The sequence below is a fragment of the Takifugu rubripes genome, chromosome 17 (genome assembly GCF_901000725.2).
Source record: "Takifugu rubripes chromosome 17, fTakRub1.2, whole genome shotgun sequence".
In the NCBI taxonomy this organism is placed as follows: Eukaryota; Metazoa; Chordata; class Actinopteri; order Tetraodontiformes; family Tetraodontidae; genus Takifugu; species Takifugu rubripes.
The window spans coordinates 1,232,798-1,246,588 of NC_042301.1; the positions used below are offsets into that span (position 1 = coordinate 1,232,798).

The window sequence follows — 13,791 nt, forward strand, 5'->3', positions numbered from 1 at the left end:
GCTACCGTAGCTACCAGAGCTAAGGTAGCTCTGGTAGCTACGGTAGCTATGGCAGCTACCGGCTGTGGTGCCTCCTGGTTGGAATGAATGAGTGAATGCATGCAGCGCCGATGCAGGCATGCGTTTGCAGCAGCGAGGATGCAGGGAGCATCTGTACGTCTGTAACCCGAGAAGAGTGGAAGTGCGAGCAGAGCTATGGGGGGTGGGGGGGGGGCGGGGTGAAAGGAAGGGGGATTCACAGCAGATGGATGGATAATGTGCTCAGGATCTCCCAAGAGACACCACTGTCTGCTTGTGTCACCCAGCACTTCCATCACTGAACCCCACTCCTCCTCTCCTCACGTCTGTCTCCTCCCCCCCCCCCCCCCCCACTGTCTGCCATCTTCAGCCTCCATCTGCGGGAGATTCCTCAGCACACGTCTGACATCATCTCCTCTCACCCTTGATCTTGGCCCATCATTGGCCCATCACTCATTGGCCCATCACTCATTGGCCCATCACTCATTGGCCCATCACTCATTGGCCCATCACCCAGTGATCCTTGGGAGGACTCCTTTGGTTCCTCCCCAGGTTCTGTTGCACCTCGGTGGGTGTGGGCTCACTAATCTCACTAATGAACTCACGACACGGACTAAACAGCCGTCAGATTTGCTGAGGCTGCATTTATTGGACGTCCAAATGCACCAGGACTTAAATGAAGGCTCGCCTGGGGGGGAAGATTGGGCCGTGTCCTATATAATCATGAGCACGTCATAAGCTAATCCTGCTATATGACGCTTTGTCTTCCCGTTTGTCAGCTTTGCTGAGGAAAATGCTCAATCAAGAGTTTAAAGGGCAGAATAACCCTCGTTAAAAAAGGTCATTAGTGATTCTAAACACGATGGTGAGCATACGCTGGATGGCTTTAATGATATTATGGTGCACTAAAACCAATTAGCTCAGAAAGAACACTTTCTATCGGCTGGTATGACGCCACACACACACACACACACACACACACACACACAACTGGGAGAAAACGTGGCTGCATCACTGGTGCCGCTCCGTCCCAGCACGTGCACGGAGCGTGTGTGATGCCTCTGCTAACCTCGGCCTCCTCGCAGGTAAATGGAGGTGCAGGATCGGAGCCGCTCTCCATCGCGTAAGACGAGCCGGGTGGAGCAGGTGGTGGGCCGATGGCTGAGACGGTCCCGGGACCTGGGCAGCAGGTCTCACTCTCTGAGCAGGTCGGAACACTCTCGTTCTGGTCGGGTCATGTGTGAGATGTTGGATTCATCCATGGAAGGGAAAACCTTCAGCAAGGTTTAAAGTGTGGGTCGTGCTCCACATGCTCTGCAGGGACCGGGTGGCGGACGGGAAGGCAGCAGAGTCCAGTCTGTCGGATCAGAGGAACTACTCGTTCCGCTTCACCGTCCAGATCCAGCGGGACCCCGGCCTCCGCTCCCACGGCCTGACGCTGACCACCCAGAGCCCAATCCTGGTGCAGGACATCACGCCTGGTAGGACAAACATCATGATGTGAATTCAAAAGGAGGCAGAGGTGAAATGGCTTCACCAGACGTGCAGGAGTTCAGGGCGAAGCTTCATCCTCCTGCATCCCTCTGGAGATCAGGCTGCATCTGAACTCTAAAGAGTGAGGATGTCTGGTCGTTAGGAAGCCGGAAACGGTGGCGAGCCCCAAAGTTAAAGCTCTTTAATCAATAGTTGCTTCATTGAATCTCTTTTAATACAAACACGATCGATGTGCCCAACTCTGAACTCCAGATCGGTGTTTGTTTTGCTGTTGCACACTTATTAAGCAGCAATGGTGAGTAGACGTCCTCCTGCTGGCTGACCGGAGCGGTTTCAGAACTCCGGGGAAGAGGAATTCCAAGGGTGCTCCGACCGTGGTGCATTCTGCTGTGTGGAATCTGACAGAAAGAGAGATCGGATTTAGGTTTCCATAAGTGGCTTTTAATCCTGCTGCAGCTTTCACTTTTCACACCGAGTGTGCAGAAACAGAGGAGGATGTCGTGACACCGAGGATGTTGCGACATCAGAACCACAACTGTGGATCTGGATCACTGAGCTCCACAGCATCCTGCCCCATTCCCACTGTGGGGGCTGCTGGAACCCAGTGGTGGTGACAACATGTGATTTGGGCTGGAAGAACATGTTTCTGAACGTTACGGCCACGAGCACCAGACAATATTTGCTGTTCTTTCCCAAGCTGCAGTATTTATCCAGTGTGGCTCGGGGCCGAGTCCCGTGTTTGTGGACCTGGAAAAACGCGCGCAGTGTCGCTGCTAAACACGTTCACACGTGACACTGTTGTTGGACACTGAGGTGAAGAAGGATGCAGGCGTAGATGAGAGCAAACGGCCCGTCGGTGTGAGATGAATGGAGATCCGGTAAATCCAGCCCGTGGATGACATCACAGGGCCGTTCTGTGTGTCCAGGTGGTCCTGCAGACGGCCGGCTCGTCTCTGGCGACCAGCTCGTGAAGATCAATAATGTTGCTGTCGATGACCTGACCCCTGAACAAGCTGCTGAAATAATCAGGTCTCCGCCGACAGCTGTGGTCTCACACACACACACACACACACACACACACACACACACACACACACACGGGATCATCATATGTGAACCAACGAGTGTGCACATTAACAGCTGCTCACTGTCGTTCCAGGGAATGCCAAGAGTCTTTGACGATGACAGTTCTCAGAACGATGCTGGTGAGTCTGCTGGATGACACAACTGTTGCTGAGCCTCCATGTGTGGTTCTGCCCCCCCCCCCCACGGTCCAAAGATGTGCATTTATTCTGTAAACTGACTTCAGTTGGGATTGTCTGTTAGCTTCGGAATACTGGAGTTCAGTATTTCCTCCCTGTTGGTGTTTCTCTCTGGATTAGAGGAAGCTGTGGACATCACATTAATCTACATGTCAGGGAGGCTAAAGTGTTGCCAAGGTTACATCACAGCTCATTACAGCCTCGTAAACACCCCCCCTCCCATGAGACACCCATTGACCTGATCATTTATTCTATAGGTGTGTGTTTGTGTGCAGTCCTGCTCAGACAGGAAATGGATGCATGTTAGTGACATCAGCAAGTTTGGAGGGATGCTGACTTTCCCCCCCCCCTTCTTCTTTTAGGGCCCCAAATCATCTTTTATCACACCAGAGAAGAGGGCCAAGCTCAGGTCGAACCCAGTTAAAGTTCATTTTGCAGAGGAGGTGGAAGTCAACGGACACGCTCAGGCAAGTCGGGCGCCCCAGTGCACTCACCGAGCCGTCGGCTGGCTCATTATGATCCATCACCAGCTAGCCCAGCTCTCAGTAACGAGCGCCACGGCCCAGGGCTGCACGTGTGGTATACATTTCCATCGCCACAGGCCAGCGGATGTGAAACTGGCTGGATAAGGAAAACCACAGAGTGCCCATTACTAATCACAGAGACACAATGGATCGATATCTGACTCATCCCCCAGTTCTAATTCCTGCTTCTACAGGACAGCAAACATCAGATTAGGGGATGATCCAGACATGGAAACGGTAGAGAAGACATTAAAATGAGAGCTGCAGAGATGGAGAGTGTTTCCAGCTCAATCACACGTGTGTAATCACACGGTCACCAAACGAGGACGCGCCCACAGAAAACACTAATTCTCCGAAACAATCGTAAAATACGTCAACCCACGCACGACAGCAGATAAATAAAACCTGACGACGGCTCCCGCCGAGCATGAGACGTGTTGTTAAAGAATCCGATACTATGGAAACCTCCAGGAGCCATCACGCCCACATTAATAAATAAAGAAAAGTCTGAGGCTTGAACTCTGCCTTCCTTCTCTCTCTCTCCCTTCCTTCCTTCCTTCCTTCCTTCCTTCTCCCTGGCTCACAGGGGAACTCCCTCCTCTTCCTGCCCAACGTTCTGAAGGTGTACCTGGAGAACGGGCAGACCAAGGCCTTCAAATTTGAGCCGAGCACCACAGTTAAGGTACCCAACGATGTCCGATGTCCGTTCTTCTTCTTCTGTTGCTCCCGGCTCAGCGCGAACGTTTGTCTGTCCGCCAGGACATCGTGATGACGCTGAAGGAGAAACTTTCGTTGAGCCGGATTGAGCACTTTGCGCTGGCGCTGGAGCAGCAGCCCGGCGTCACCAAGCTGCTGCTGCTCCACGACGAGGAGAGGATCGAGCAGGTACGGACCCTCACGTGCTCGGCTCGGTGGTCCGCGTGAACAGAACCGGGCTGATGTCGGACGTGTGTTCAGGTGGTGCAGAAGAAAGAGGCCCGTGACTACAGATGTCTGTTCCGGGTTTGTTTCATGCCTAAGAACCTCCACTCATTGCTGGATCAGGATCCTGCTACTTTTATGTACCTCTACCTGCAGGTAGACCTCACACTGAACTCGCTCACCTGTTTCTGACCCCGGACGGCCCGTGAGGTGCGTGTGCACGTCCTGCTGAATGAGCGCTGACTCTCGCTGTCTGTGTTTTGTGGAGGGGGTGAACGACGTCCTTCAGGAGCGCTTTGCTGTGGAGATGAGGTGCAACACTGCACTACGACTGGCGGCGCTGCACATCCAGGAGAGATTAGCCAACTGTGGACAGTCGCCCAAGACCAACCTGAAGACTCTGACGTGAGCCGCGTGACCTCGTGCACCAAACGCAGTAACACTGACGCTGGAGTTCAATCCAGAGTGAAGTGGAGTTTCATTCGGGTCATCACTTATTTATACCCAGCAGCAATGAGCCATTCAGAGAGCGTTTTAAAATAGAAATGATTTGGCTCTAATGGAGGCTTTAAATTTACAGATCCTGAATACAGTTCAGCTGACTGACAGCTCCTCCCGATCTGGGCTCACGCCTTTCTTTCAGGAAGACGTGGAGCATCGACAACTTTGTGTCATCCACTTTGTTGAGGAACATGCGAGAAAAGGAGCTGAGGAAGGCCATCGGCTACCACATGAAGAAGAGCCAATCACAGCACGACCCCAAGCAAAGGGGCCTCTCCGTTGATCAGGCACGGATAAATTACCTGGAGGAGCTGAGTGAGCTCAAGTCGTTCGGAGGGAAGTCCTTCAGCGCCACCATGATGGTACGCTCTTCATCCTGTGTGTGTGTCTATTTGGCCTTTCATCGCTCTCTCCCTCACACCGCCCAGCTCCAGGACAGGGAGTCGATGGTGACGTTGTTGGTGGGAGCGCGCTACGGCGTGAGTCAGGTGGTCAACCACAAGCTGAGCATCCTGTCCACCCTCACCGAGTTCAGCAGCATCACACGCATCGAGCTGCTGCCCGAGTCCGACAAGGTCAGCCTGGTCAAAATATACCTGCAGGACATCAAGGTAGGAAGGAGAGAACACACACACACACACACACACACACACACAACCCGGTCTCAAGTGTTTTGTCCCCTCATCGGTCAGCTGGTCCAACATCATCTCTGTCCGTGTTCTCTTTCAAGCCCATCACACTGCTGCTGGAGTCAGTGGCAGCCAAAGACATGTCCTGCCTGATAGCTGGGTACTGTCGACTGTTCGTCGACCCCACCCTCAACATCTTCCCCTGGATAGATGACGCCAAAAAGCACCGGGTGTCTGCTGAAGAAGGTGCAGAAATCTGTCAAAATTCAGTGAGCAACAGCTCAGAAGTGTGCGAAGCGTTGACAAACAAGACAAACAGCTGCTGGAGTTGTGTGTTTTCACAGGCTATGTGTCGAGGTGTGGCAGCGACTCCGACTCTTCCGACTTGGACATGGAACCTTTAGTAGCTCAGGTGTCCCAGGATGAGAAGCCCCGCCCACGTGTCCGGTCGTCCTCGGACCCAGACGGAAGGAAACGGAGAGACAAAGAGAGGAGGAGACAGAACACCGACAAAGAGAAGGCAGACACGTCTGAAGACAAAAAAGAAAGGTGTCAGCTGAGGAAGACGAGAGAAAGTGAGGGTGGAGATGATCAAAAAGTGCACGTTGAGGTATCAAACTGCGATTCGGGGGGGAAAGAAGTCAAACTAGGGAGCGGAGAGGAGGCGCCAGTGGCAGAGGAGCTGCCGCCGGCATCAGAAGCGTCCGACTCCTGTCGCTCCGACTCTCACGTGCTCACCAGCCCATCCAGCGACTCCCTGGATGCTCTGGAGGAAGATGACTTACTTTCCTGCTCGTCCTCCGCCCCCCTGAAGCTTCATCACCACCCTCCCACACACGCGCAGCCCCACCTCCTCGCTCCTCCGCCCCCACATTCCCATCCCCTGATCCAGGACGCAGCACCTGACCGAGGAGCGAGTGGTGCTCAGAGGTCTGGCCAAGGAGCCGGACCCCAGCTGGTCACGCCCGCGTCCCCGTCCGTGACGGACCTGGCAGGCAGTCTTGGTTCCAGCAGCAGTTCCCTGTGTTTTGCCGATCTATCCCGGCTTGCGGACCTCCTGCCGAGCCCTCCCGAGGCCAGCGAGGATGATGAGGAGGTACTTTCAGATTTGAGGAGGAGGAAGGTCCGCAAGGAACCAGATGAGTTGGCGAAAACATCTGGTGAAGGTGCAGGTGGACATTCGGTGTCGCTCTCCCCGTCCCCCAACACGGACTGTGTTTTTAACTTTGACCGCGGTGACACTCGCTGCTACTACAACCTCTGCTCCAACATCACCCCCGACAGTCCTCGCAGCCTTTCGCACCCCCAGCAGGATCCAGCGAGTGAGTGGGAGGGGGGGGGCAGAGAACTGGAGCCCATTCCCATCCTCCAGCCACCACCGGGCTTTGGAGACAGCAGCTCAGATGATGAGTTCTTTGATGCCAGAGATGGCTTCACCTCCCCTGAAGACCCAACGTCAGGAGCCAAATCACGAGGTGCTTTTTCTTTGCTGGTCTCTCAGCGCACACATGCTCCGGTGCTGCCACCTAGTGGTTCAAGTTCATAATGATAATAAAAAACTATCTATACACTTTCAGATCAGTTTGTTCACTGTTTGTGGGCCATAAGTCATAGTCAACATGTAGTTATTTTGGGGTTATGTGTACTGTTTGTAATGAGGAGAATTTCATATGTGTTTAGTAAATAAGGATTTAAGCTGTGGTTAAGCTTGTTTTTACTATCTTGCAGATACTGGCACAGAGGGGAAACTGGACTTTTCAAGCCTCGGTGCAGATAAAGATGGAAGTGCTGATTACAGTCAGGGAATAAGTGAGGAGGGAGGAGCCAGAGAGACAGTGTACAAGCTGAGAAGGAGGTCCCGTAAACGCCGCTCCTTTGTGGACAGTGAGTACACCTCCAGGGTGTCTTTCCCACAGCCAGATCCAGAACGACCACCGGGTGATGATGCACACGTGCTGAGTTTGGACCCTGAACCTTCAGAGCAGACAGAGAATCCCAGTCCAACTGTTTCCTCTCTGACCCACTCTGAAGGGGAACCTTCCCAGCTCGAGTCCAAACCCATCCTGTCCAAAGCAAGCCTGCGTGGACAGGCCCCCCCACCTGGTCTCGGCATTCACGGGCAGTCCAGGGAGCCACAGCTCACCTGCCAGACCAGGAAGCGAGAGATGGAAATGGAACCAGATTCCATGGAATCCAAATCGGTCACTGCTACAGTGAAGGTAGCTCCGCCAACTATAACCGTTGTGCGCTGTCGGGTGGACCCAGATGGGAAGGAGTGTTCTGATCGGAGGGGCGATGGAAAAGAGGAAGCAGGCGGGCTGGAGAACAGCCGAAAAGACAGCGTGGAGGGAGAGAAACGGGAGTCCTCGTGTGAGCCAGGGTTGTTCCCAAGCCACATGTTTTTACCAAACGTCTCGGTGGAGGAAGAAAAGAAGGAAGTAGAGAAGCTCGCTATCATTCGGACCTTTATCGGTGCTGAGCCAGAGCCAGAGGCCCTGACCTCGACGGACACGGACAAAGAGGGTCGCAACGGCCTTTTGGGAGCTCAGTTGGTCACCCTGGAGCAAAACGAGCAAGAGGAGGCGGCGGCCACCGCTGAGCAGTCGGCCCCTCTGTCACCCCCACCCCCACCTCCACCTCCATCATCTCCGGTGCCACCAGGTGTTAGGAAAGAGGGCGTAGAGCAGATGTGCTTGCCTAATTCCACGGAGCTGTCAGTGTGGCGGGCGAGAAAAGCACAATTCCATTTAGAAGTCACCACAATCGCTGGTGAAGATGGAACCATTAACGTTCCGAGCCCGACTCTGACCAATAGCGATGAGATCACAGACAGCAACAATTCCGACAATGTTTTTGAGGATGAGGAAGCAGGAAATTCCCTCAACGCTAATTCAGGTGAGAGCAGAGGGGACCGGAGCGGCACCGGTACCAGTTCAGCCACCGCGGGGACGGACGAGCCTCTACCGGCTCCTCACACCGAACCTCAAACCCGAATGAACCAGTTCACTCGGGATTACGATCGCGCCATCCACTCCATCACCGCGAAGCTCGGAGCAGCAACAAATGCCACATCGCCCACTTTTTATTCAGGTACGAAATTAAAAAGCGAGCCAACGACTGAGAGTGTTTCCCACGAGAACCTAGAGAGGCTCAGAAGTGTGGGCAGCCTCACAGCTCTCGTGGCTGCTCCCAGTTTAACGAAGGTCGCGGAAGATGTGGATCCTCCTCCCCCAACACGCTTCCTCTTTCAGACCTGTTCTCCGAGCTTCATGGGTCGTTTATCCGCCTCAACACTCAGGGGGAAGATTCAACAGTTGCCGCTCTATTTATCAAAGTCCCAGGAGAGCCTGAACCAGGCAGGAGCGGGTCGGAGCCCTGCTGAACACCAGGACACGGGGGAAAACGTCGGGATCACCATCACAGATGTCGACGATGTCACAAAAACCATAGACCTGGAACTGGACACCAGTGCGGAGTCTGTGGACTCGGATGATTCGGACACGACCCTCACAGGTTCCGAGGTGGACGGCGAGTGTTTCATGGACACGACCTCATCGAACTCACCATTGCCCGTCCAAATGGAGCCCAAAAGCCAACATGTGTATACCGGACCTAGCAGGAACACCCCGGGACCAATAACACAGCCTCCAGCCTCTATAGTCAACAGCTTCTACAGAGACAATTCAGGACCAAAGCTGGACACTCCTGGTCCAGTAAAGACCTTCCCATCCTCCCCCGTTGTAGTGACGACACAGAACATGAACGGACCAGGACTTCCCTTCCATCGTCAGGCTCAGACAGTAAAAAGGACCAGTAGCGACAGGCCGTTGGCCGGCCTGTGCAGCCTCGGGGGGCAGACGTCCGACGCGTCCAAGCCCTCGTCTCCAGACTGCAGGGTCTTTACGATCTGTGAGGATTCCTCCCAGGCTCCAGCCGTGCTGGATCCTTCCCCTCCTCTGGAGCCTGAGCCCGGCTGCAACTCTCTGCTGGCCTCTGGGTGCGAGTCCATGGTGGAAAGGGTGCAGGTTCCCCTGGACGCTTGTGGCTGCCCAGCGGTCTACACCAACTGCTTCGGCAGCACCGAAAGCTTCGACGAGGAGCTGACGGTCTTCGAGTTCTCCTGCCGCTCCCAGAACAGCGTGACCCAGGCCTGTGGAGCGGTTCCCCTGATGGCGTCCTCACCCATCCCCTCCTTAATTTCCACCTCGTCCTCGATCTCTCCATTTTTCCCTCCCTCCGGCCTTTTCTCCTCCTCTGCGTGCGAGCTCAGCCCTCTCCTCTCTCCGCTCTCGGACGCCTCCGCTCCTCCTCTGTCCGGACCACAGAGGGACGCCCTCGGCAGACTTGGCCAACAGTGTTACCCAGAACCCCCCGCGGGCTTCCAGGTGCTTCGTCTAGATGTGGATCAGCTGCTTTCCATTCTGGAAACCAACAGCACGGAGCGTTGCGTGGCTGCTCGCCACCCGAGGGAGTTCTGCCCGGCCCATTTCACGGAGAACAAACGGGTTCTCCAGGTAGAGGCCAGACGGTTGATGTCAGGCTGTCAGAAAGTGGTGGGGGGCGAACAGAGCCCCGGAGAGATGCTCCACTCCCTGGCTGAGAGCTTCCGGACCCTGGTGGACTTAGCAGGTACATGCCTTTTGTTCTCAGGGTGCGACAGGTGCGACCGGAGGAATACGGAAGCGGTGGCGGGCCTGGCCGACGTGGCCCGCTCCTTCCGAGACTTCTGTCTGGCTGCGGAGCGAGTCAGCAGCAGGCGGAGCTGCCAGGACCTGAGCATGAAGCTGTTGGCCAAGCAGTGCACGGCACTCACCGCCTCCGTCTTCTGCCTCACGCAGCTGTTCCGCACCCTCACGGCTCTATGAGCGTCCCGGGGACCAGCTCCGGTCGGGGTGTAGCAGCGGCGGGAGCAGCAGGAAGTAGTTACCTCAGAAACACACAAGTGTCACTGGTGTCTGTTTCACAACGAGCTCCACACATGGAGGATGATGAGCTCGTTAAGCAGGACGGTCGTTAAGCAAGCTACAAACGCCAAAGCTGCTGGCATTCCAGGAACTGCTGCACTTGAATGTATTCCATGTTCTTTGTAAGTTGTTAGAGAGAGAAAGTCACGAATGTAAAGGTGAGGAAAAGACGATGTTTACATTACAAAAGGCGTTTGGGATTGCTGGGCCTCTCGGGACACAGGCTCAGATCCACGGAGAATCGGGGGTTCGGATTCTCTTGGGACGCCCGAGAGGATCGAAAGTGCTGCAGGTCGACGGTGCAGATATCTCTCAACGTGGGCGAGGACGTCTCTGAATGTTACCGTTTACAAAACCAAAAAAATGGGGTGGGAGAAATCACCAGATGACTGATTAATCACTTAAGCTTGAAAGTGTGGTTGATGTTTTCTACTCCTCCCGGTGGAATGCGGACTTTTGCTGCCGTTTCTGACCATTTCCACTGGTCCCGTGCTCCTTCGGTTGGGCCTGGCTTTGGTTCCGTGTGTCAACCGTTCTCCTTTCTACACTTTCTACACCTCCGTGTCAATCAGCTGACAATCGTGGTGCATGATGGCGATGCTGCCCAACACCAGTGTCCCAGAACCTTCCTCGTTTCCCATGTTTACTGTGAAGCGGCGGATTTAAGAGGGGATTCCCCGTCCAGGCGGAGCTTTTGATGATGATGATGATGATGCACACCCCCCCCCCCCCCCCCCCCCCCCTCGGGACGCTCCGAACGGACTCGTATGTCTCCTACACTAAGTGCATTTTAATGGCAGATGTCAACGGCGGCGCTAAAGGACGACGCGAGCACAGGCGACGTGAACGTTTTCACCACGTGGACGCGTTCGCAGCGTGCGTTCAGAGAACATCTGTCCAGCTGGCAGCCTTTGAACTCAACACGTCCTCACTAAAACAACCGGTGACACTCATTTATGCAAATGCAACGTTGGGAATAAGCTGTCTCTTTGCGGCATTTTCACTTGGAATGTTTGACAAGCTTCCGTGGACTGACTGCACTGGTCCTGCATGTGCACTGGAAAAATGAACAATTTCACCACTGCAATACTTAGAACACATTTCTAACGGTGTGTTTTTATGTGCATTTACAATTGCAGATGAAACATTTCAGTCAACTTGTGTTGGTCCCCCCCCCATGATTGCGTAACAAGGACCTGTTCTTTTATTCCAAAGACCCGCAGTAACTTGAAGGCAACGAACAAACGATGGAAAACTGCCCACAAAGCATGCGGTCATGAGCTACCAAGTCTTGTCTTATGATGGAAAATGACGAATGATGCGTTGTGATCCTCAACGTCCACCATTAAAGCCGATCAAACCATTGTGGATCTTTCTTGACGCTGGTTAACTTCCATTTTGGTTATATAGGCGGTTGGTTACTGGTTACTGGTTATATATGACCCATATGCTGAAAAAGAATGCTTGATTAAAGCAGGGTTTGACCAACACATATAAATATTACACATTTTACACATGGAATATGTTTCTCTGTCCTTCATAATACAACAAACACGAGCAAATGACGACATCACAGCCATTAATTACATGTGTGATGATCCCACGATGTCCAGATCTCTTATATTCCTGATAAGAAGGATGATGGCGGCCACCTGTGGATCAGGATCAGGATCTGTGGATCAGCCACACTCATGGTCCTCATAGGTGAGGCCGCTGGTCACGTGACACTCCAATAAACTAATTATTGTCCCACTCTGACTGTTAGGTTCAAACAACCTGAAACACGAGAAAAACAAATGAGGCAAAGACAACAGTTTAGAAATTTACTTGCAAGGAGAACGGAGAGATGTGCTCAGCTCCAGATCTCCAACACGTTCTGACGCACACCTCCCGCCATCCTTCTTTTATTGAAATTAGGAGGTTCCTAGTTACACAGAATTCAAATGTGCCTAAAAGGAGGGGGAAACACAAGATAGCAGGTCCCATACAAAGCAAAAGACTGTAAATCATAATGGTGAGATTATACATAGGTCTTTACTGATTTGATTAGCTTAGCTCGCACACAGCACATTCTTCCATATCAGACAGATTAAAAGAGCATCTCCTGGGTCAGGCACTGACCCTAAACCAGCTCCTGGGTCATTGTCAGGCCCTGCAGCTCTATCTCCAGTCAATGCCACTTCTCCACAGCAGCTGCATTTCTGTCGCCCTTGACACATCAAGCATCATGAACATTAAGCATTAGCAAATAATAAGAAACATTAAGTAATGAGAAGCAATATAACAAGAATAAAGAATATAACAAGGTAAAAGCAAATAAGAGATCACTTTAATATAATGGATCTAATATTTCCCTCCTGTTTATCACATATTTGCTTCAAATTCAAGATGTACTTTATTCAAATTCTCATAGTCATTTAACAATCTCTTCCAGTAGATTTTCAAAGTCATGTTTATGAACACAAATACATTTACCGGTACACTCAGGGGAAAATTAGTTCAATTCACTCGTAGTCTTCAGAGTCTGTAGTCAAATCCAACTCTTGTCTGTAAATTAAGGGATACAACCCGTCCATACGGTTTTCCATGGGAGCGACAGCTGTGGTGATAAGGCGGTTAATAAGAGGACGCAGGCAGGGAACACAACAACATCCACACAAGGTCAGGACTGCAGCAAAAACAGCTACAGAAATTAGAATAGATGGAACCAATGTCTTATACTTCCCAAACACATTCATCCATCCGCCCCACATCGCGGTCTTTGCTCCTGAGTGCTCCTTCATCTTGCTGTTCAGGGGGCGCAGGCCTTCTATGGCCAGTGTGAGACTCCCATCCAACGCAGTGTTGTTAGGAATGAAGGTGCAACATTGATCTCCGAACACAGCACACACACACACACACACACACACACACACACACACCACCTTTCTCAGCCAACAACATATCCACTGCGATCCTGTTCTGGAATGCCATAAGGGAAGTAGCCGACAGTTGGCTATGAACAGCCTCAAAACCGCTCTGAGTCCAATTTCCTAAACGTTGAACATTGTAATGGATGTAGTTGATTCTGTCTACGTTCTTATTTATTGTACACCACTAACAAATAGAAGATTCAAAACCAGCAGCTACTTGATCCACTAATTTGTACTCATCTGGAACACCGCGTGGAACACCGATAGCATCAATACATGTAGGATCACTTTCAGATAACCATGCAGATCTTTTATTACGACGTCACTGTTCAGGCATAAATCCATGCGTGTGAGTGACTAATTGATCAGCCGACGTAGGGAACACAGAAATTAGCATAAGAAGTGTTTTTAGGCACATAGTCCTGTAGCTCTCATAGGCAATGTATCAGACAGTCTCTCATCCCCACACCACCACCAGAAATAAAATAAATAACAGACACAACTTCAGAACATTATAATGCATGAACAGCAGAGTGCAACAAATGAACTTTCCAACAGACAAAAAA

The 13,791-nt window shown here is 52.3% G+C and overlaps 1 protein-coding gene across 1 annotated transcript in view; it reads left to right on the forward strand.

The window, feature by feature from the left end:
- Positions 1–11,678, forward strand: part of frmpd1a (FERM and PDZ domain containing 1a) — an 18,720-nt gene extending 7,042 nt beyond the window's left edge. The window contains exons 3-16 of the mRNA XM_029850204.1: positions 1,104–1,226; positions 1,339–1,499; positions 2,439–2,541; positions 2,672–2,717; positions 3,137–3,241; positions 3,885–3,980; positions 4,058–4,183; positions 4,256–4,375; positions 4,488–4,624; positions 4,863–5,082; positions 5,149–5,331; positions 5,451–5,595; positions 5,694–6,824; positions 7,078–11,678. Coding sequence (XP_029706064.1) covers positions 1,108–1,226; positions 1,339–1,499; positions 2,439–2,541; positions 2,672–2,717; positions 3,137–3,241; positions 3,885–3,980; positions 4,058–4,183; positions 4,256–4,375; positions 4,488–4,624; positions 4,863–5,082; positions 5,149–5,331; positions 5,451–5,595; positions 5,694–6,824; positions 7,078–10,214 — 5,829 coding nt within the window. The 5' untranslated portion in view covers positions 1,104–1,107 and the 3' untranslated portion in view covers positions 10,215–11,678. The remainder of the gene's footprint in view (positions 1–1,103; positions 1,227–1,338; positions 1,500–2,438; positions 2,542–2,671; positions 2,718–3,136; positions 3,242–3,884; positions 3,981–4,057; positions 4,184–4,255; positions 4,376–4,487; positions 4,625–4,862; positions 5,083–5,148; positions 5,332–5,450; positions 5,596–5,693; positions 6,825–7,077) is intronic.
- The last annotated feature ends 2,113 nt before the right edge of the window (positions 11,679–13,791 follow it).